The sequence below is a fragment of the Pelodiscus sinensis genome, chromosome 3, assembly GCF_052426305.1.
Source record: "Pelodiscus sinensis isolate ZL-2025 chromosome 3, ASM5242630v1, whole genome shotgun sequence".
NCBI lineage: Eukaryota > Metazoa > Chordata > Testudines > Trionychidae > Pelodiscus > Pelodiscus sinensis.
In genome coordinates this window covers 95,324,511-95,347,870 of record NC_143054.1, presented here as the reverse complement: position 1 = coordinate 95,347,870, position 23,360 = coordinate 95,324,511, and the positions used below count along the sequence as shown (strand labels likewise).

At 43.5% G+C, this 23,360-nt stretch overlaps 1 protein-coding gene across 2 annotated transcripts in view; it reads right to left on the bottom strand.

The window, feature by feature from the left end:
* Positions 1-12,536, bottom strand: part of AKAP7 (A-kinase anchoring protein 7) — a 118,851-nt gene extending 106,315 nt beyond the window's left edge. Inside the window, exons 1-4 of one of the 2 annotated variants that reach the window (XM_075924176.2) lie at positions 12,154-12,536; positions 3,802-3,948; positions 3,280-3,419; positions 18-154 (exon numbers count right to left, since the gene is read on the bottom strand). In XM_075924176.2, coding sequence (XP_075780291.2) covers positions 18-154; positions 3,280-3,419; positions 3,802-3,948; positions 12,154-12,391 — 662 coding nt within the window. In that variant the 5' untranslated portion in view covers positions 12,392-12,536. The remainder of the gene's footprint in view (positions 1-17; positions 155-3,279; positions 3,420-3,801; positions 3,949-12,153) is intronic. The other variant, XM_075924177.2, reaches the window with a different exon arrangement.
* Positions 12,537-23,360: the final 10,824 nt, after the last annotated feature.

Here is a 23,360-nt window from a genome sequence, read left to right as displayed (position 1 = left end):
AACAGCAACATACTTACATGCCAACTTCTTCTTCACTTGATAAATGCATTATTAACAGGGTGACATGTAAAGAACCATGATGAACCATTGCTTGGGAAAGCCTGTGATCCTTTTGTACTAATGTGTCTTGGACAGCCTGAATACCTGTTGTAATCTAAAAACCAGAAACACAAAAACAAAACTAGTCATTTTATTTCGTTATCCCACAATACAAGCAAGCAAGAAAACAAACTCACTAAAATCAGATACAGGTATTGACATAAGAACTGTTGAACAGACACAAGTTTCAACATCTTCTTGATAGAGTTTTGTTACTCTGCCTGAATAAACTCAAAATGGGTAGGAATTAATGGAGTTATTAGAGTATGGCTGGACATCCCAGAATCATGGCTCAATATTAACTTGTCCTCAGCTGAAGCCTGATAATTCCCCAAATAGTTTACGGCGGTGACTCTCAACCTTTCTAAACTATTGTACCATCATGTATCATCTCCCTTAAAAACTACTTGCTTATAAAATCAGATGTAAAAATACAGCATATTATTATTGAAAAATTACTTACTTTCTCATTTTACCATATAATTATAAAATAAATCAAATGGAATATAAACTTACTTACACTTCAGTGTATAATATATACAGCAGTATAAACAGTCATTGTATGAATTTTTAGTTCGTGCTGACTTTGCTAGTGTTTTTTATATAGCCATTGTAAAACTAAGCATATATTTACATTTTTGTACCCCCTAAAAGACCTCTTCCAAACCACTTGGAGTACATGTGCCCTGACTCAGAACCACTGGTTTAAGTTGCTGCACTCTTCCCCAGTGTTTTGCTGTCAACATCCCAAATTAGAGGCTTCTGCCAAGATTTTGTATGTATCGCATAGATGAGAATTAAGTAAATAATGTATTGGACCATTTGAGTTACAACTCCTGATTTATTTGACGAGAAAACTAGAACTGACCCATTCTTCAAATACATTTTCAGGAGTTTCTTTATACAGAATATTGTTACCTGCTGTTATTAAAATATTGTCAATCTACCTGTTTAAAAAGAAGAGTTAGCTTAATTTTGTCATTCTATCAGTAATTACACAAAGAAATGCTTGCATGCTAAATTTTTCCAACAGTCTTTATTTCACATGAAAGTATAATAATCACGGTTATTAGAAAAAATAGCTACAAAGCAAAATAATAATTTCAGTGCAAGTCAAATCAAATATAGCTGATGTAAAATCATCTTGAGTATTTGGTAAAATGAGTAATTTCCTGAACGAAACTAGGTGAATTATAAACAGAATATCATCTATCAAACACTACAGCCAAGCCAGCCTTAGTGCAAATCACCTAAAAGAACCAATTTAGAAGACCTCAAAATCGTTTTGAAATCTATAAATTAAAGTTGTACAAAATGGATGTGTGCTGCGTGCATGTGTATATATATATACATACATACAAACGCATGCACACACACCAAATTTTCATAAGAACAGTCTTCTTTTGAATTAAAAAGGGAAAAATCCTTACCATGTAAATCTTTGCCTCTCGCTTTATATTAAAACCCTTATTGATGCTGAAAACCCTCTCACAATAAAAATGAGAGTTGTGAGCATTCAGCAACATTCATGCTCAGAGCCTTACACAAGCTCTGCCACATAAGAGTCTTGTCTTTATGTGCCATGAACCTTCTATGACAGCATATAAATCAGTAATAAATTACAACAGAAGTGGAGTGACAGCAAGGAAAGAGGAGAAAAATAGCATGCCTGGTAAGGTCCAAAACTCCTGAAGTTCTGTGGTCAGCTCCTATTTAACTCCTTTTGTAACTAAACTGATTCTTTGAGTCAGAGACTGTGTTTAAAGGTTCCTAAAATATATGTGTGCAGTCCCTACTCCAGAAGGTCAGTTACCACAACACAGTGTCTCGTGGATGGCAAAAAGCACTAAAGGACCCCCTTTGGGGGAGAAATAGAATCAATCAGTATTTCTTAGGTTCCAGTCCTTCAAGCACTTATAAATCCATGCATGTAACTCACATGCGCAGTCCAAATCAATGGGAATATTCAGGATCATGTGCAGAATTGGGGTCACTGGATTGTAGCCAGAGTTTGTCTGAGGTATACTGTGCCCCACTTTATTTTTAACTGAAACCAATCAGCATTAAAAAGTGCTCTCTCTCTTGCTTACTTACTCACACCTCATTTGACAAGATACTATTCTACTCAAAGCACATCAGACTTTAATATTCCATCTAACCTAGAGTACATTGTAAATTATTTTAAAAGCAAATTTCAGGGTAAAATAATTGTTATAATAGCTGTGGTCCGCCGATTATATTGACATATTGATTCTGATCCTGCACTTGGCTCTACTGATTTTAGTGAGACTGTGCATGGGCGCAGAGGTTTATGCAATCAGTTGTAGAATGAGAAATATAATCAAGCATTGCTACTAGAACTGAAATATTAGAGAGATAATAATAGGTATATGTAAAACCACATGATATACCTATAAATGCTTCTTTTTAGACAATAAGGACGTAACAAGTTTACAAGTTTTGGATTGAATTGTTTTGTTCACCATGAATTATACAGCAAATTAGATAAAGTCCATGTTTTAAAGAAAAACAGTCTAAATGAAACTAGTCGACTTCATAAAATGAGTGAAGGTGGTTTCATGTACTATACACCTACCCTCAGTCCTCTTACAATTTTGTGGATTTACAATCACACTTTTCACAGCAGACTTAGGACCCCATTGCCACCCTTACTTCTGTATTGCTGCTGCCACCTAGGGCTGATCTCTCTAATTGAGGGATTTGGGGTGGGGCAGCAAGGAGAGGAGAGCCTGAGCTAGGTCTACCTCCCAATGAATCAGGGTTGCCAACTCTCCCAGACCAGATGCCATTGCCACAAATGGCACCCAGTCAGGAGAATTGATTACTCTATGATGAGTGAATGGGAGGAGAGGTGAAGGACTAGATAGGGAGAGAGCTCAAGTCCAGGTGGCAGGGTCCAGGTGTCTCCTTCACCTCTGCCTCAGGGGTATGCATGGTACATCTATATAAGCCCTAGTCACAGATGTTAGGGGCAAACAGCCAGAGTGCTTAAAAAAATACAGCTCACACCTCCCTTGACGCATTTCTGTGCCTTCAATGGGAGGCCCATCTCATAGTTTGAGAACTGCTGCTTTATAGGCTAAATATTGCTTGCCTTACTCATTCATTTTGAAGGAATATTTCCCTTAGAAAAAGAGAAAAAGAGAAAAAGAATGTCACCTTTGGGTTTGTAATTGGAATAGAAATGAAATAGTTTGGACGATCTTGCTTTTTCTTCTTTGTTTGACTGTCTTCTTCAGTCTTCCTTCCAGTAGTTTTCTTTGTCTTCTTTTTTAAATATATTTCAAATGTACTAGTGACTGGGGGAGAAGGAAGACAAAACTGTTTAAGATTAAGAAAAAATATACACAATATGAAATACAACACCCCTTGAGCCATTTAAAGGTACTATATATCATTGAAAGGCCCTGATTTTTACTATGTTTTCAAATATAAAATACATATACAGAATTAGGAGTTGTAAGTAGAAGAGTCTTCTTTTAGACAATGGGACAGAAATTTTCTAAATGTTTAAGTATTTGCAGAATTGAGCTTAATAAGAATGTAACTATATGGCCAACTCTGCAAATTAGTTCACATGGTTTTGTTTAAGTGGTGAGATCTGCCTGCATTGGCCAACTAGCAGAGAAGGGTCTAAATGTTTGATCTACATACGTTTACACAAATTTGTAGTATACTTACTGCCAAATTCATCTCTACTATCTGCATTGGCAAATGGCATTTCTGCCATCAAACAATCCATGGAGTCTGGAGGAGTTTTTAACCCTTTTCTTCTTTTTGTTCTTTTCTTTTGAACAATTTTTTGTCCCTGCACATTTTCCAACCAATCTGGAATACATTTAAAATAACACAGTTAGTCTTAAAATTCAAATTTGAGGCAATACATGTAGTATAAATGTTCCTCTCTACTCTATCAGTCAAATTACTCTCTCCCATTTCATGCATTTTTTTCCTGCTTCAACTAAATGTGCTTAATCACATTTGGACCTCAATCCTGATCTTACGTTACAAAGAAGTAAAGGTGTGTATAAGTGCATTTATAGCCATGTACGCTGGCTCCATTTAATCTTGTTCAGTCCTAAGGAAAGGTCTGGCAACATCCATGGTGAGTCCTGGACCAGAAAGGTTCAACCTGTAGTAACAACTTAAAGTTTGTTCTTTTCACACTCACAGAAAGCAGTTGTGTTTTGTATTTCAGAATATTTGTGTGTTCCAGCATGGGGTAGCTTCCGGAACCAATGTGAGCCGGGAGTGAGCTGAGCTGCCTGCCCACCGGTTGGTTCCTAATATACTTTAAAAGCAGAGCTGCGCAGGAGTAGGTCCTGGACCTAGTGCGAGCTGGGTCTGAGCCAGGCTAAGTGCCTGCCCTGCTCCTAAAACACTTTAAATGCAGAGCCACAGAGGGGGTAGCTACCGGACCGGGTACAAGCCTAGACCGAGTGCTATCCCTTATCTTTTAATCAAGTAGTTGACAAAATGTTTGTCAACTGCATGATTAATGAATTACATGCTTCTTAATATCCCTAATACCCGCTGAATTGGTTGGATTCTTACTTGTGACCTAAAGGGACAAAAAGACTCTGAACATAGATAATGATGTCATGAGACATCTAATCCTCTTGATAAGGGTTAATGTTACATCTTCAACAAGTGTTAAGTTTCTCTTCTAGAAAGATAAGATTTTTTAAAATCAAATTCTTACTTTTTTGGACCTTACATTGTCATGGTGTTAGCAAACTCTTATTTGATCAAGAATTTTAAAATTGTTGTTCTTAAAGTGCCAACTTCTGCAGTCACGTGATTATATGAGGATCCTGGCTTTAATTTTTAAACAAGCAATTTTCTAGCCTTCATTGTTAAAGAGATGGCTGAGAAATACCTGGATCAAATTTCCAGGGTTATCCTAAAGACTCATACCAAAAGGCGAATACAAAGAACTTTCAATATGTATTACTTTTTTTAAAAAAGTTATTATTTTAGCCTCTTTCAAGATTTGAGGGGTCAGACTAATTTTTAATACAACTAGCCAGCAATTTCCCCTCCTTACACACACAGCAAGCATTTCCCACACAATGCTCTATTTTCTTCAAAAAATGCCATAGGTGTCCCTATCTTGTTCTTAAAGTGAAAGCAGCCGTTAAACAAAGTGACTAAAAATACAATAAAACAAATATCCAACTCCACCTTAGTGTGACCTATTAATTTGTTCTAAGGTCTGTGCACTAAACTTTCCTATATAGGCCATAAATCAGAACTGAACCCATAGCCCTAAGGCAGGCAACATGGACTTCAACCATTATAACTATAGGAATACTTGAAACGTGCAGTTATCCTCTGTGAGGAGCAGCGGAGAGAAAATGTAATGCGGTGTCTGTACGCACTGGCCCTTTAAGGGTTAAAACCCAGCCCTTGAGGTGTATAAATAAGGGCTCCTGGCGGGGCAGAGACTGACTCATTCTTGCTCCAGCTGTGCAGTAGAAGGGACCTAGCTGCCAGAGCAGCTAGAGGCTTCCTGACGTACAGCAAAGCTGGGGAAGCTCTGGCCAGGCAAGATCCCAGGCTCTGGGGCCTGAAGCAAGGCCTGAAGGCGCTAGGGCTCCAGATAGCCAGGACAGGCAAAGGCCGTAGGTCCATGCCCCCTTGCCAATGATGAATGGCCATTTCAGACTGAAGTTTGTCCCTCTGGCAGGGGATAGATGAAAGTTGGTAGTGGGTCACTGAGACAAGGTAGGCATAGGGGGTTGTGGAGAGGACCTGAGTGTGGAGACACTGCAGTACCCAGAGGGGAGGATGCCATAGTCCAGGAGGGACGTGGGTCCTAACACAAGTTGGTGGAGCCATTAACAGGTAACAGCAGGCGAGACACTGGCCAGAAGGAGGCACTCCAGCACGAGGCACTGTGGCAATTAGTCCTGCCATATTAGAGAACAATTTTAAAATCATTAGATTACATAACTGTGAATTAGAAGCTGAAGGTTGAGCACGAGGATTCTATCCCTGGCTCTATGAGTAGGGGTTAGGATATTGATTAAAGACAGCATAAAAACGCCTCGTTTGAGTAACCTGCATGACTAAACCTGGCATCACTGATTCTAAAAGCCTGAGATTGGGTTAAAGAACAATGTATATAAGCAGGGAGGGAGCAGCGGACAAATCAACCTCTCTAGTCTAGTTGCTAAAGAAGGATAAAGATCCACACTGCTTGGCATGGGTACTGGGCATACATAATAAACAAACATAATTTGGCCCACTACACCTGAAAGGCAGCATAGGTCGATGAAACTTAGGACTGTTGTATCAACATTGCTCACGGTGCCTTCTCTACAATCTTTTGTCTATAAAATGGGTAAATAATTGCCTCACTTTAGAGATCAGACACCTGGGTTAATAAAACTTGGGAAGTGCACAGAAGTATTAAGAACAGTCAGTAGAAGTCCTAGAATTAGAATCCCTAGGCTATGTCTACACTGTCCCCATTTTGCGCAAAAAATATGCAAATGAGGCAAAGCATGGAATATTGCCATGCCTCATTTGCATCATTAATTAGGCTGTGTTTTGGCACAAGAGGCTTTTGCACAAAAAAATGCGGAAGAAAAGCTCTTGCGCAGGAGGGGGGGTTTGTGCAAAAAGGAGCCATCTACACAGCTTCTTTTTGCGCAAAAGCCTCTTGCACAAAAGCGGCTGCTAATTAATTATGAAAATGAAACAGGGCGATATTCCACACCACGCTTCATTTGCATAAGCTTTTCCAGAAGAAGGCTACAGTGAAGCCATAGCCCTAGTGTCTTAGCTTGCACCTTTCCCTACTAAACACTCTGTGTGGAAAGAGTCTCTTTCTGAAATGTGAGTCATTTTATTACTTGTGCAGAAGCACATAACAGACTTTGAAAATGCATGAAATACATAAGCTAAGTTAACAGACCATTCAAATATAATTAATGAGCAACAGGAAAATTTAAAATTTCCTATTACTTGTCAATCACTAAAGTGTTTGAAATTAAGAATTTTGAAAGCTGTACATAGGGAGCCAGTATAAATCACAATTCACTTGTCTCCACTTAAAAGTATTGCTTTTCATTTAAGAATTATAAGTTCAGTTTCCAAACATCTTTTGTGAAGTACAGGTGGTCAGACATCAAGCCAACAGGATAATGAAAAGGTCAGCCTAATCAGGGATTTGTAATAATTTTTTTTTCCAGACTTACTAATTATGCAACATAAATTTATCCACAGGTCATGTGTACCTATGTTTGCTTCAGACTTTCATTTTATTCTAGCATTATGCATATCTAATTATATCTTCTAAAACATGTAAAACTGAAACCGCCTTTTCCATCTTTCAATAACTGTGCACAAAAGCAAGCATCCTACAGAATTCTCCTGGGAAAACCCCATATTACAATGGTGTTAGTGTACTGGAAAATAAATGTATGTCAGAATTGCAGTTTAGCAAAGGACACCTCATTACCACAGACAAGCACATTTTCAAAATTCCACTGGTAACTAATGCAGATATTCCAAATCTAACCCTAGAGGGAAATTTGGCAATGAACATCCAGATTATGTTCTTGTGGCATGCAAAACAAGCACTGATTTAACAAATATAATGTAACAAATCTGATCTGGGTTATTAGGATACTATACACTGTTTCTTAGATATCTCATCCCTAGTGCTAGGGAAGATAAGACACTTGATTAAGTATTAATTGGTTTCAGCATAGGGGAGGAGGGGAAAATCACAAGGTAAACTGTGATCTGAGTACTTATACTGTCAAGTTATTGAACTGGATGTTAAATGACTAATGAAAAAAGTCCTGAAGAAGAGTTCTGTGTAAGTTCAAAAGCTTGTCTCTCTCACCAACGTACACTGGTCCAATAAAAGATTCTCTCACTCACCTTATTTCTCTTTAAAAAACAAAAAGACCTTCGGGAGCTTGCCTGCTGGCCTAATGAACATGAAGAAGAGAAAGAAAACTTTTTCTCTGAGCCTTGTTTGAACAATATTTTATTTAATATTTAACATAGCCTGTGATAGGATTCAGAAGCTAATCAAGATGGGGCTCTCTTGCAGGAGGTGTACAAACCTATAGAAAATGATAAACCCTGCCTCAAGAAGATTACAATCTAAAGGGCAAAAAATAACCAGTAAAGGAAACAAACAAGCAGATGAAGCTGTCTAAGAGGGACTTGGGTTAACAAAAATAACAGGATATAAATAATACTTAAAACAGTTGTGACCAATAACTGTATTTAATTTGAAATATATTTAAACTAAAGGATTTCCTTTAAGAACTCTCTGGGAGCCTGATGTATATTTATTAGTTCTACAAACTGGGTGGGCATTTGCAGTAGGAATAAGAGATCCTCCGGAAAAGGGCTTTTTTCCGGAGGATCGGGGTCAGTGTAGACGCTCTTTTCCGGCTTTTCTAAAAGCCGGAAAAAAGCGGCGGACATTTTTATTTAAATGCCGCGGGGGATATTTAAATCCCCCGCAGATTTCCCTATTACGACCTGTAAAATTAGCATGCCCCTTTCGGAAAAGGGGCCAGTGTAGACGTAGCCCTACTGAGGAAATATCAGGTCAAATGGTAGTCAACTGATGGATCATGCTTAGTTAAGGATATGGTGAAACTGATAACTATTACAATACAATTCTCTCATTCTACTACTTAAGTGAAGTCTGATTACAATAGACCAGAAGTTAGGGACACAAGTGAAACTACCTTCATGAGCACAAATCACCTTTTTCATAATTTATTTGTGACTCAGCATGTTTCATCCAAACTTTCTAATATAAAAATGAGAGAATCTTTTAGTGGAACAAAGAAGCACATCTGAATTTAAAATGGGCAAGTTAAGCTTTCTTATTCCTCCAATCACCTAAAATGCACTATGGCTAACAAAAGGAATATGAGGAGGCAGGGACAGCATATATTTGAATATATCTTACTGCATTTCTGTTCCACTCCTTTTCAAAGCAACACCAGCCCTGATAGTCCAGAGGGTTGAGCACCCTTCTGAGAGAAAGGGAGAGAACAAAGTTCAAGTTCCTACTCAACTTCAGGCTAAAGGGGGAATAGAACAGGGGTCTCTCACATCCTGGATGAGTGCTCTAAACACTTGGACAAAGTGGGGATGGGAACTGTAACACTTCCTTCCCTGGGGTTTTGTGCAGGGCCTGATCTAGTTGGTGTTCTAAAAGCAGCTTACCCAACTGAGCATTAAGCTAAGACAGGCAGAGAAACAACTAGCTTGAGGATTCTGCTTGGGCTTAGGCATGAACAGGGTGCTGGACATCAGGTCTGTGGCATTTATATGCATGCTCATTGGCAGATTTTTAGCTGCATTTTGAAATTTTATCAATAAACATTTCAGGACCTAAGGACTTTAGGTGTCCAGTGTGTGGTGGCAGCTAAGCAAGGATTTTGAGGATTTAAATGTTTTTGTAGATCTAGCCCATAGTGTTTAAATTTGCCCCCTTTCTGCAGAAAAGGATGAAGATATATGTTAATGTTTAAACTCTATGTATAGTTTTTACAATTAGATACAATTGTATCTATCTATGGCAGGCCTGGGCAAAATACAGTCCGCGGGCTGGTTCCAGCCACTGGATCTGGCCTGTGGACACTGCAGGGAGCCCCAGGCAGGCTCCCCGCATGCCTTCCCCACCTGCACGCCACTCAGGAAAGCAGCTACGGAGCCATTTCTCTTTAAAACTGTGAGCTTGGAGAGGAGGGGGGGAGGCTTCATGTGCTGCCCTTGCCCCATCACAATTCCATTAGCTGGTTTCTGGGAGCTGCCTGTTTGAATAACAGGCATCACAAGAAGCACATGGGCCACCTCTGCCCCTGGGCTCATAGTTATTCACACAAGCACATGTCCCTGAAGCCTGGGTGGGGGTAGGGCAGGCTCACTGCCTTCCTGAGAAATGTGCTGGGCTGCTGGCTGGGAGTCACTCAAGTAAGTCTCCGAGCCAGAGCCTGCCTCTGGCACCCAACCCTCCCTTCCCCAACCTTCTGCCCTCCACTCCTTCCCCCCCTATTCCACATACCTAAGCCCTCTGTCTTCCTCCTGCATCCATATATGCAAAAGCGCTCAGTGGTCAAAAATCTGCTGCCCCTTATTTGTCCACTCAGCCACTTCTCTGAATTAAAGTTACTTTAAATCATCTAATGAATAGCTGTACAGTCCAGTGCCCCAGATCATAACTGCCTCCCTCATCCAAACTCCCTCCCAGACCCCACTCTCCCTCCTGCACCCCAGTCTCTTCACCAAGCTCCCTTCTGCACTTAACCTCCATCTCAGACCCCACACCTCCTCCATTAATATCATGTAAGAGTGCGACCCTTGACCATTTTCCAAAATCTTGGAGTGGCCCCAATAAAAAAATTATTGCCCACCTCTGGTCTATGGTTATTGTTTATGCATTATTAACATTACAGTCAAACTGTGAAAGCTATGAATATTTTCCCTTGGCCATAAGCTAGGCAAAGGGGCTGCACTGTTGTCCTGCAAAGAGTTTACAACACTATTTTTGTAGTGTAGATAACAAAAATGTGTAGGTGTAACCACTGGGGCTGGAGCAACTCCCCTGCCTGTAATTGGCAAGGGACTGGCTCCGGCTGCCGTAGACTAGGCTGCTCCCATAGGGACACCAGAGCATCCCTTGCCTGTGCAGTGCCCTGTCCTCTTGCAGGCAAGAGTTGCTCTGGCCTGACTAGAGCAGCCCTTGCCTGTGGCAGGAACAAAGAAGGCATTCCAGCCCCTCCCTGCTCACCCCCTCTTTAATTGGTTAACAGGTTAAACAATGTTTAATCTGTTAGCCAATTAAACAGGATTTTACATCCCTAATAGATAGGATATAGCTGTGTATAACTGGTAAAGATCATCTTCCATCCTCTCAGTTGCCTGCTGGAAAAAATATACCAATGTTTATTGTCCCACATTCATGCTGCCATTATGTGCAAATGTCATCTTTGCTAAAATACTACAGGTGGGGATTTTCTTACACTGATCTGACAGCCTGGTTGCCTGAGTTAGTAAATGTTGATGCATCTAAAAGATCATACAGCGTTAAAAGCTGGCATGTGGACACAACTCTGCCTGTTGTATTCAGTTAGATGAGTCGTGCATTCACTATAACAATAAGGCTGTACTTATCTATGTAGCCTTAAGGCTTGTCTACACTTAGTGGGAGATTGATGCTACTTTGATCCTACAGGGTTGATCTAGCTGCTATACTGAAGACCCTCTAAATAGACTACTGGTCACTTTCTTGTGAACGCTTCTATAAGGGAAGTTGAAGGGACACTTTTTCTCCCCATCAACCTCCCACGGTGAACTTGACCTAAGTAGGTCTACTCCAGTTATGGTATTCACACGGATTGACTTAAATAAATTAGATCAACTTTGCTCCATACTGTACGCCTGCTCTTTAATTTCTTTCTATCCTCATAGACAGGAAGGGGAGATGATGTTGCTCTACATGTCGCTCTTTCTCCCTCCTGTTTTACAGGAAGTAAGATGGTGTTGTGTTTACTAGTAGAACTCATGTGGGCTCATTCATTACTCTGCCCTAGCTCTTCCGAATGACACCACCTCCCTTAAATCTCTTGTCAGTTCACCAACCGCAAAGAAAAGGCTAAAACTGTCTTTGGCTACTGTCTATTTACAATGTGAGCTCCCAAGAGCAGAGATTGTCACTACGGCGCCGACCATGGGGGCGGTGACTCTATCACGAGGACAGCACGGACAAAAGGACTTGGCTGCGCATTGACGCCGCCCTTCCCTCCGAGCGACGTGGGAAAGGGGCTCTCGTGCGGCGCAAACACACAGGCCGGGTTAAGCGGGGCTGGTTCCCCAGGCGGGCCTGGCCCGGGAAGGGGGAGCCGGGAGCGCGGCTGGGCAGGCAGGCGGCCGCTTAACGCCAGCCTGGGCCTGGGCTCAGCAGAGCTGGCCGCGAAACACGGGCCGGGACTGGGGCGGGGCAGAGCCTGGCTGCGCACGGGACCCACCCCCCGGCCGCCTGCTCACCATGCTCCAGGGACTCGCCAGCTCCGGGGGGAAGGTCCCCGCCGGCTGCCCCCGGCCCCTGCGCCGCCTCCCCGCCCTGCGCCATGGAGCGGCCCGGGCCCAGCCCCCCGGCGGCCGCCGCCGCTGCCCGCCGCTCCCCCCAGCCGGGTGGCGGCGCCCTTTGTCGCGGGGCGGGGTCGGCGGCCGCTCCCCACAGCCGGGCGGGATGGAGCCGGAGGCTCGACAGCAGCCTCCGCATGACCGGAGGACGGGGGCGAAATTCGTGCCCAGCTACGGGACGGGACAGGGGCCAAACTGGGCCACCGCGCCCCGTGGGGAGCGAAGGGGCGACACCCGCGGCAGAGAGGCTGGAATGAGGCTCCCGGGGACTACAACTCCCAGCGGGCCGTGCTGTTCACGCCGAGAATGCCGCCCCCGCGCCTTGCACGCCGGGATCGGAGCCCTTGTTTGGCGGCGTGCGTGTGTCCGTGGGAGGGGCCGAGCACCGCGTTGTGCCTCAATAGGAATGGGGAGGGGGCTGGGAGATCGAGCGGAAGGAACCAACCAGCAGGATCAAGCCGGGGGGGGGGGGAGCTCCATGCGCTTAGCCTCAAGCCCCTCAGCACCAGGCACGTGGGCAGAGTCTGAGCATCGCCCGTGCCACGTGACCGTGCGGAGGCTGCTGCTGGGGGAGGCTGATGCCCGGGACTGAGGCTCGTGCACAGCCCACTCCCCCCCCCCCCCGCATTTTGAGCTAAGTGGCAGGGGCCCTGCCCGGAGGAGGGCGGAGATGTGCTCTGTGGCGGGGAGCCTGCCCTGCAGTCACCCGTCCTGTCCCGCGGGGCTGGTTCAAAGTCCTGCTCCAGCTAATGAGCCCGCCCCCGCTACGGGCGCTTGGCCTGGCCACGTCTGCATTAGTAAAGACACTGTTGGCTTGCGGGCTTCCAAGGAACGGGGCTTTTCCTCTAAAGTTTCTCTGTGTAGGCTGTGTCAGTAACAAACTCCTGGCCTCATGCAAATAAGAAATTTTCTCCGGGGGGGGGGGGGGGGGTTAGCAGTGTTTGTATCTGCAAAAGTAGTGATGAGTCCTGTGGCACATTAAAGATTAACAGATTTAGTTGACTATTAGCTTTCATGGGTCAAAACCACTTGTTCAGGTACATGGCATGGAAATTGCTCCCTCTCTCTGATTTCCACTCATGCATCTGACCAAGTGGTTTTGATCTACAAACGCTTATGCTCAAATAAATTTTCTTAAGGTGCCCCAAGACTCCTTGATGTTTATGAACATTTTTGTTTGTACATTGGGCAGTTTGGAGTTTCCGCTAAACAAAATGTATTTGAAGCATAAATGTACTACCTGGAGGATCAAATGGACATTTAATGGGTTTCATAACAGTTGTAGAGGCATGCATTACATATGTAGGAGAAGTAAAACTGAATTTAACAGCTACCCTTGAATTATGTTTGGAGTTCAAACAAACCCAGGCACAAAAATACAAGGAAAGGAGCTGAGCTAAGGTATCTGGAAACAAAAAGTACATTAGGTGGAGTTAATTACAGTTCATATAACACTCCCTCAGAAGAGATGGGACCTGGTTAAGGTGGTAGGCATCCTTCTGAAGAATATGAAACAATTACTAAGATAACCAGCAGGGTTTTATAAATGCTTCTAGCCTTCAGCTCCAAGTTAAGGTATATCTACACTGAAAAATAAATTGTTGAGGCAGCATGTCTCAGAGGCCAGTTCCACTGACAGGGACTTCCTGGGGTTCTGCAAGAAGGCTAAAAATTGTAATGTTGAGGTTTCCACTTGGGCTGATGCTGAGTTTCAGAGCTTGGGCTCCAGCTCCAATAGGAACAGTTACACTGTTATTTTTAGCCTTGTAGTTCTAGCCTTGTAATTCCCAGTCAATTGACCCAGGCTCTGAAATAAGGATTTAATTAGCAGTTAATTGACTAGTCAAGTAGTCAATAGAATTTCCATCAACTACTTGACTAGTGATAGGCACTTCCACATTCCTCCTTTGAAATGTACAAGAGCCCCTGTTGGGGCTCTTGTACATTTCAAAGGAGGAATACAGAACTCCATGTGCAGTCTGGGGGCCAGCGGGAAGTCCCTCTGACTCCAAGTTGCACAGGGTGCCAGCTTTGAAATGCACAAGAGTCCTCCGCCGACTCCGGGCTCCATGCTGTGCTGCCGCTTTGAAATGCCATGTGGAACCGGGGTCATCTGGACTCCCCAACTGATCACAGGCTCCAGCATAGCATTTCCGCAGAACCTGGGGTCAGCTTGGGATTCCACAGCTGATCCCGGGTTCTGTGGAAATGTCATGCTGGAGCCTGGGATCAGCTGGGACTCTGGGCTCCTCATGCGCAGCACCACACATCTGAGCCAGGGATCAGCTGTGTGGCAGCTGCCTCTTTGAACGCTGTCTCCGCATTTCAAAGCGGCAGTGCTGCACAGCTGGCAAATATAACTTAGATAGGGCCACGATAAGGTGGGTGCATAATTGGCTGGATAACCGTAGTCAGAGAGTTGTTGTTAACGGTTCTAAATCCTGCTGGAAAGGGATAACAAGTGGAGTTCCTCAAGGGTCTGTTTTGGGACCCGTACTGTTCAATATCTTCATCAATGATGTAGATATTGGGATAGAGAGTACGCTTATTAAGTTTGCAGATGATACCAAACTGGGTGGGGTTGCGACTTCTTTGGAGGATAGGGACATAATTCAAAATGACCTTAGCAAGTTAGAGAAATGGTCAGAGGTAAACAGGATGAGGTTTAATAAAGAGAAATGCAAAGTGCTCCACTTAGGAAGGAACAATCAGTTCCATACATACAAGATGGGAAGCGACTGTCTAGGAAGGAGCATGGCGGAAAGGGATCTAGGGGTCATAGTGGACCACAAGTTGAATATGAGTCAACAGTGTGATGCTGTTGCAAAAAAAGCAAATATGATTCTAGGTTGTATCAACAGGTGTGTTGTAAGCAAAACTCGTGAAGTCATTCTGCCGCTCTACTCTGCACTAGTTAGGCCTCAGCTGGAGTACTGTGTCCAGTTCTGGGCGCCACATTTCAAGAAAGATGTGGAGAAATTGGAAAGGGTACAGAGAAGAGGGACAAGAATGATTAAAGGTTTAGAGAACATGACCTATGAAGCCAGGCTTCATGAACTGGGCTTGTTTAGTTTGGAAAAAAGAAGATTAAGGGGGGACATGATAGCGGTTTTCAAATATCTAAAAGGGTGTCACAAGGAGGAAGGAGAAAATTTGTTCCTCTTGGTTTCTGAGGACAGGACAAGGAGTAATGGGCTTAAAGTGCAGCAGGGGAGGTTTAGATTGGACATTAGGAAAAAATTCCTAACTGTCAGAGTGGTCAAATATTGGAATAAATTGCCAAGGGAGGTGGTGGAATCTCCCTCTCTGGAGATATTTAAGAACAGGTTAGATAGACATCTGTCAGGGATGGTGTAGGTGGAGCTTGGTCCTGCCTTGAGGGCGGGGGGCTGGACTCGATGACCTCTTGAGGTCCCTTCCAGTCCTATTATTCTATGATTCTATGATTCTATGATCCTGGGCTCTGCTGTGTGGAGCTGCCACTTTCAAGTACCCCTCTTTTTCTCCCCCTTTGCTGCCTCTCTCAGACAGAGGCGGTGAGGGGGAATAGATTAGTTGACTAGTCAACTACTCTTTAACATGCCTACTCTGAAATTTGATGTTGAGGGAGGTGTATTTATTTTTGTAATATAGATATACTCTTTATGGAACTTTCATTACCATTTTAAGTGTAGGCTGAAGCAAACCTTTTGTTATCATTTTGTTAGCATTTGTTGGGTGACCCCAAGCTGGGAACAGTAACAAGCACTTCAGAGAACAGGATTAGAATTCATGACATTTACAAATTGGTCTGAATTCATCAAGATGAAATTCAGTAAAGACAAGGGCAAACTACTTCAATTTGGAAGGAAAAATTCAAATGCACAACCACAAAATGGGGAATACATTATTGTTAGATGGCAATATTGCTGAAAATCTACTAGAAGTTACAGTGGGTCACAAATTGAGTTTTCATGAATATGAAGCAGTTGAAAATAAAGTTGATATTATTCTGGGATAAATTAACAGAAGACGGAGGAGGTAATTGTCCCACTCTGCCAAGCACTGTTGAGGCCTCAGTGTGAGTACTCTGTCCAATTTTGTGCACCACAATTTAGGAAGGTTGTGTACAAATGAGAGAGAATCCAGAAGAAAGCAACCAAAGTGACAAAATTTTTAGAAAACCTGACCTATGAGACAAGGTTAAAAAACTCAGGATGATTAGTCTTGAGAAAAGAGGACTGAAAAGAAGCCTGAAAGTCTTCAAATATGTTAAGAGCTGTTACAAAGAGGGCCATGATCCATTGTTCTTGCTGCCCACTGAAGGTGGGATAAATAGATTTAATCTGCAGCAAAGGAGATTTATGTTAGGTATTAGGGGAAAAATGTTAAGGCTATGAGTTTGTCATCGAGATGGTGGAAGTCACAGAGTCTGTGACTTACTGAGGTGGTGGAAGTCATGGAGTCAGTGACTTACAGAGATTTCTGTTATTGAATCTGTAGCACCTGAGACCATTGTGAGCATCAGGGCCCTGTGAGTTCCCAGCCGCTGTGAGAGGCAGGAGCCCTTTAGTACCCAGCTCCTCACAGCTCTCAGCTTCTGTGGGCAAAGGAGGCCCTGGGAGCTCAGCTCTTGGCCGCTGGTGGCCACTGAACCATGGGCGGGGGGGCTTCTGTGAATGGTTCTTTATTGTCCATGACCTGTCTGTGACTTTTACTAAAAATGAGTAGTAAAATCTTAGCCTTAACTATGAGGCTACTTAAGCTTTTGAAATAGGTTTCCAAAGGAGGTTATGGAATCCCCATCAGTTGAGGATTTTAAAAAGAGTTTGTACAAACACTTGTCAAGCAGAGTTCCCTCCGATATTTCCCATCCATGCGCAGAATAAATTTTATGTGCATCAAGACATATGCAAATGTGCACCACCAATAGAAACAAAAAACCTAGCTGGAGGCTCTCTGCCACTCAGCTGGGCAGTATTTGAATTTCTCCTAAGTGGCCACACAAGCACACAGCTTACAGGGAACACTTGTCTGGGATAGTCTGAGTTTACTTAGCTTCTGAGGGGTAGCCGAGCTAGTCTGTAATTGGAAAAACTTAAAAAACAACAAATAGTCTAGGAGCACCTTAAAGACTAACAAAACATGTAGTTGGTATCATGGTAGGCAAAACCTACTTCTTCAGATTAGTCCTACATTTGCAGAGGGACTAGACGAGATGACTTCTCAAGGTTCTTTCCTGTGGCCGCGGGGCCCTGCACGGCCAGACTCGGCCCGCCCCGGGCGGACCCAGGCTGTGCGCCACTGGTGGTAGCTGGGCTGGCCCTGGACAGGCATGTGCGTCTTGCTGCCACCAGCTCCATGCTCTCTCCCCCATGCCCCAGGAGGGGGCGGGACCGCGCATGCGCCCTCCCCCAACCCAGGGCGCAATTAAACTGTCTGCCCAGGGCACCGGAATAGCTCGGTCTGGCCCTGTCAGGGGGTGCCAGAGCCCTCCCAAAAGTGGGGTGTCAGGGGTCCTCCACCCCTAAGGCCCAACCCCATCAACCTGACCAAGCTGCATGTCGAAGTGTTCCCCCCACTGCTGCCTGGAGTGTGGTTGGAGCTTTCTCAGAGTTTTCACCCTCCTGCATGCCTTTCAGAGTCCCTCAACCAGGATAGGTGGAGGGTCCGTGCTGCAGCTGCTTGCAGCTGCCCACCCAACTCTTACTGTGACCAGGCTGTGTCTCAGACATACTCCTAGTCAAGCCAGTGCCAGATCAGGGAGAGATGCTCAGGTAGTTGTGGGGAGTCAACATGGAGTGGTGGACCTTCTACGTGCCCTTTATCTAGGCGGGGAGCCCATGCTGGCCTGGATGAAGGGTAAGGTCTGAGGGGCGAAGAGGTAGGAAGTGGGGTTCACTTTGAGAAAAGTGGAGGAGTCAGCTTCCCTTTCAAAAAGTGGGAGTGCCCTGCCCCTCTGGATCTGATGCCACTGATTATGATAGTCTAAGCTGATCTACTATGTAACACAGGCTATAGAATTTTCCCAAAATAATTCCCATGGCAGATCTTTTAGAAAAATATCCAATCTTCTTTTTAAAATTGCCAGGAATGGAGACTCCACCACAACCATTGGTAAGTTGTTTCTATGATTGTGTCACTCACTGTTAAAATGTATGCCTTATTTCCTGACTAAATCAGCTTATTTTCAACCTCTAGCAATTTAATTTTGTCATTTTAACATTATTGCATGGAAGTATTTGCTGGGGGGGACAGGGAGGAGAAGAATTCAGTACTTTCATGATCTGTTCATCAAAGAGAGAGAGAGCCAACTTACAGTAAGAGTACAGAACAGGGGAAAACTAATAGAAAATTGGTGTACCAATTTAGAGAGACATGACGGAAAATCCAGTGTAGCTAATGAGGCAAATAAGAAGTTAGAAGTCTTTCTGGGTTTGATGAGAAAAATGCCAACTCTAAATAAAGCTAAGATTTCATCATGAGTAATTTTAGTCAAAGTCATGGGCAATAAACAAAAATGTACAGCCCTGTAGCTTGTCCATGACTTGTACATGTTGTACTTCCCTGGTCCAGCACCCTTGGGACCTGGCCCATCCCAAACCAAAAAACTCACTGACTAGAGAAAGTTAATGCTCCTCTACTGCCACCAACTGTGGGGCTCTGCTTTGGCAGCAGCAGAGGGATTGGCATTGAACAAGCAGGGACTGAAGATGGGGTGCTCAGGGAAAGAGACTGGGTGGCTGCAGAAGCCTGTGGAAGCACACCAGCCCCTATGGCAGCTGGGCTGTGCTCCTTGCCCCGCTGCTGGTACTATTTGAAACGTAAGGGGTGCGGTGGGCATCAGCCCACCCACTTCTAAAAGCCCCTCCCCAAGCCTTGCAGGAGGGACAACTGGACCTAGGGATCAACTGATTCCAGGGGACAAAGAATGAAAAACAGGCTCAAGGGGTGTGAGTTAAATAGGGATTCCCCATCACTGGAGAATGTGGGCATCAATCCCACTGCCTCTCACATGCAAAGCGATTGCTCTGCCACTTGAGCTTGGCTGCACTTCTGACTCTTAGCTGTGGGTGTCTGCACCCTGCCTCTTTCCCTGAGCATCCCCGTTCCTCTCCTTTTCTCCTTCCTTGATCTTAAGCATAGTAAATGAGCTACTTGTGGCACTCCAGAAGCTCTGAGAGAGTGGGGGAGGGGTTGCGAAGCAGGGGGCCTGGCTTTTCCCCGTGAGTGCTCTAGTCTGAGAGCACACCAGGGATGCTAGACCAGATGGTGCTGGACTATGGAAGTCCAGACCATAGAGGTCAAACCTGTAATATAAATACCCCTGACTAAATCTTGGGAGGATTCCTGGGGGTACAGGTGCTGCTCTGGAAGGTGGGGCTTTGGAGCAGCTGCTGGTCCTGGGATAGACTTCTGGTACACCTACTGGTGCTCTGGGTGGGCCAAGGGCATCCCAGTGTTAGGATTGAAACTCTGGTAAGGGCATCCCAGGACTGCTGCTGCTAGAGGGGAGTGGCCTGGGACTGCCATTGCTCAGAGAAGGGGGGCTACCCAAGACCACCACCTTTTCTGGGGGAGGCTGGCCTAGTTGCAGGAGAGGCTACTGTTGCAGGAGAGCCAGTGTGGCTGGCTCCAGGGCCACCTGAGCTGCTCCAGTGCTGCCTGAGGTACTCCGGCTGCCCAACAGTCTGTCACACCAGTCAGCTGCAGTAGTCGCCTCAGTGACAGACTCACAGCCAGGCTAATGATGGATAGGGAGGAAGGGGTGATGCATATAAATAATTTGAGGAGAGATTGCTGTACCACAAAGCAGCAGATGGGAAGATTTGTAAGCTTACCTTTTTTCCAGCAATGGCAGTTGCAAGTGCCATAACAAATTTTATTGTCAGTTGATAAATGTTTTAACTAATAATTTTTCTTATGTAACTTGCTTCCATACCAGGATACATATAAGAAAAATAATGTCAGAGTTAAAGATGTGCTTAAAAAAATGCATTTCTTTGTATTAGAGAAGAATAAGTTTGTTTATTATGTGGACAATGTAAATTCTAGATTTCATATTAAGAACATAAAGGCAAGAAATTACTTTGGTTTTGTATATGATGGATAGTTATATAAATTGTTCTTAGCTAACAATCTTATCTAGTTTTTTAAAATGAAGGGCGTTGTTTTGTGTGGGAAATTGTACTTCTAATCAGGTCTTTTTCAGATGTGTAATCTCTTTAGAGACATTTTAATTTGTTTGACAACCTTTACACACATAATGTACAGTACTGTGTTTGCTTATGGCACCAGATGTGTAATTTGTGCTTCCAAAATACAGGATTTGGACACCACTACAGGATCTCGCAGTGTTCTGCAAACTTGAATACAAAGCAGGAAACTACTTTAAATGATATAGAGAACTACATTTTTGTCTTTCTTGCTCTTGCCAAAGAAAACTTGTCTGTAAGCAAAAGGATTCACTTTCCTGGGAACACTGACAAATCCAGTCTGAAAAGCCAGAGTGTCATTGAACAGTTAAGTGTGGTAGGAAACTCTGATATGTTTTGGGACATGACACATCCTATACTGAAGGAAAAATGTGTGCCTCATTTTTTTTTATAAAGGGTCTTTTGGGATCAAAGGGTGGGGAATTTGGATCTGATGGCTCCAAATTGTTGTGCAGTTAAATCTACTTTTATTCTCAGAATGTTAAGATAAACAGAAGACTGGGAAGTGTCTTACGTAAGAGAGAGAATCCATATGTGGATTTAACTGTTAAAAAACTATTTTAAACTTGGTGACTAGATGTGGCAGTCATGTAGCTATTTTCTTTCCATCTGAGGGGGCCAGATCCTGTATTCTTGGTACAAAAAAACACTTTAAGTGACTTCACTGACAGTCCTAAGCAAGCAAGGAATGCAGCAAAGAGCCCAAAACTCAATTATTCTAGATTGGGATGAGGAAAATATATAGTTACTGACTATTCAGACATTTGTTAGTCTAAACTAATTGACAAAAATCTGGCTTCTTTAGAACCTCAGCCACTCAACTTCACTTTTTCCAGTCTGCTGTGCTTGCTTCTCCTCCGTTCCTACTGTGGCCTGAGTTCTTCTCTCTCCTTGCCCTGCAGAAAACCTGGTTATTAAACTAACACAGTATTATTATTTTAGTTGCATTACTATTAATATGTTCCTACCATCACTCTTCTCATTCTACGTGTGTCATGATATGCATTTTCTTTCATCTGTGCATGTTTTGCAAGATGAATAGGAATTGTGTCTTTTGTGTGTTTTGGTACAGCACATAGCACAAAGGGATAATAGAATAGAAAGAATAGAAATAGAAAGGATAACAAAACGTAGGTTCCCACTTTCCAGGGTATAAAAAGCACTATACAATCTGGCCTTAGGTTGAGATCAGCATTATTCACCCCACTGGCATTCACGTAGTGTTGTTTTTTTTTTTATGCACAGCAGCTGTGCCTTATTGCTTGGTGAGTGTTATCAGCATCTGTTCTTTAGACATTTAATCCTCACTGGTCTGATTCTGATCTTGCAGGAGATTGTTTGTTCTCTACCAGTGCCATCTGCAAGAATCTTGTTACCCTTTAGCTCTAACAACTGGTTTTTTTGCTTTGGCACAGTCTGGGAGACGCTTGCTAAGTTATAAACTGGTTGGCACCTGGATAGGTAGTAAATCTACCACATACTTCATGGCTGAAAACACTGTTATCAAAACCTATTTCTTAAATGTTATATTCCTCTGACCCAGCTGGGAGAAACTGAGGTGCATGACCTTTTTAATCCCAACATAGCCCAAGATAGTTTATATTACATTCAGATGACTTGAATGTGTGGCTAGATGCTGTGCTTTCTCAGGACTTTGCCGGTGAGGTGCTCTCACTTCCATATTTAAGTAGAAAATTGTTCCGCAGAGAGAATGGCCTATTTGATTATTCAGAAAGAATCACTGGCAATTAAGTGGTCCACAGAGTCTTTCGGGTACAACCTGTTTTGCAATTTTGCATCTATCCTGCTCCCTTACATAGGTTGAATATGTTGATGCACTCCAATCATATATGTCCAGAGTACAACATTGGTGAAGGAAAGGTCATGCCAATTCTGATTTTTTCCCCTTTCCCTAAGGGAAGTTGGAGATACGAACACACTGAACCAGAAATCCATTATCATCTTGAGGGGTGTGGTAAATGCTGTTTAACTCTAAGCAGGAGAAAGCTAATGTGCTCCTCTGAGCTCAGCCACTACCAAATAGGCATAACTATAGAGCCTGGTACTGCTGGCAGAAGCAAACTTCAAAGGGAGAAGCTTGTCACAGGACGAGGAAGCAACCTGGAGGAAAGTGGTTGTGTCTCAAAAGTAGCTGACTGGCTATAGAGTAACTGAGGAAGACAGATGCCAAGCCACTGACAGGGCAAACCAGAACTTTATGGGGAAACTCATACATGGGATGCCAATGCTTAACGGAAAACCCAGAAACATTGGAATAAAGGTCCCAGCAGGAAAGAAAATCCAAATCTAGCAAAGAAAAATATAACATGATCCAATGGCTAGAAGTTGAAACTAAACAAATTAATATGGGAAATAACTCTAACCCTATCAGGTTCAAACTGTTGGGACAGGAAAGCAACAAGGGACAATGTTAACCTCTGCGTATGCAACAGTGTTATAAAGAAATGCCCTGTGAAATTTCATCTGAAACTGTTCTTAGACAGGAGCCTGTTCATTCACAAATATATTTCAATAATGTACAACAAAAGCATAATGCAACCCAGAGGAAAATGTGATTTCAAAGTAACCAACCCCCAACATAATACAGTAGCAATTGAAGTTTGTGATGTTGGATGGTAAACACTACAGACTTTAAGGCTACATCTACATTGCAGTGCTATTTCGGGATACTGGAGGTATGCCAGAGGTATCCCGAAATAACTATTCCGCATCTTTTGAATGCGCCTGTTATTTCAAAATATAACAGGATCACTATTAGGGATGTAATTAATTAATCGACTAGTCAACTATCTGATAAGCATAGTCGACTAGTCGCTTCTCTCCCCTCTTGCTACCTTTATCAGAAAGAGGCAGCAAGGGGGGGAATAAAAGGGAGTGCTGGGGGCAGCTGGC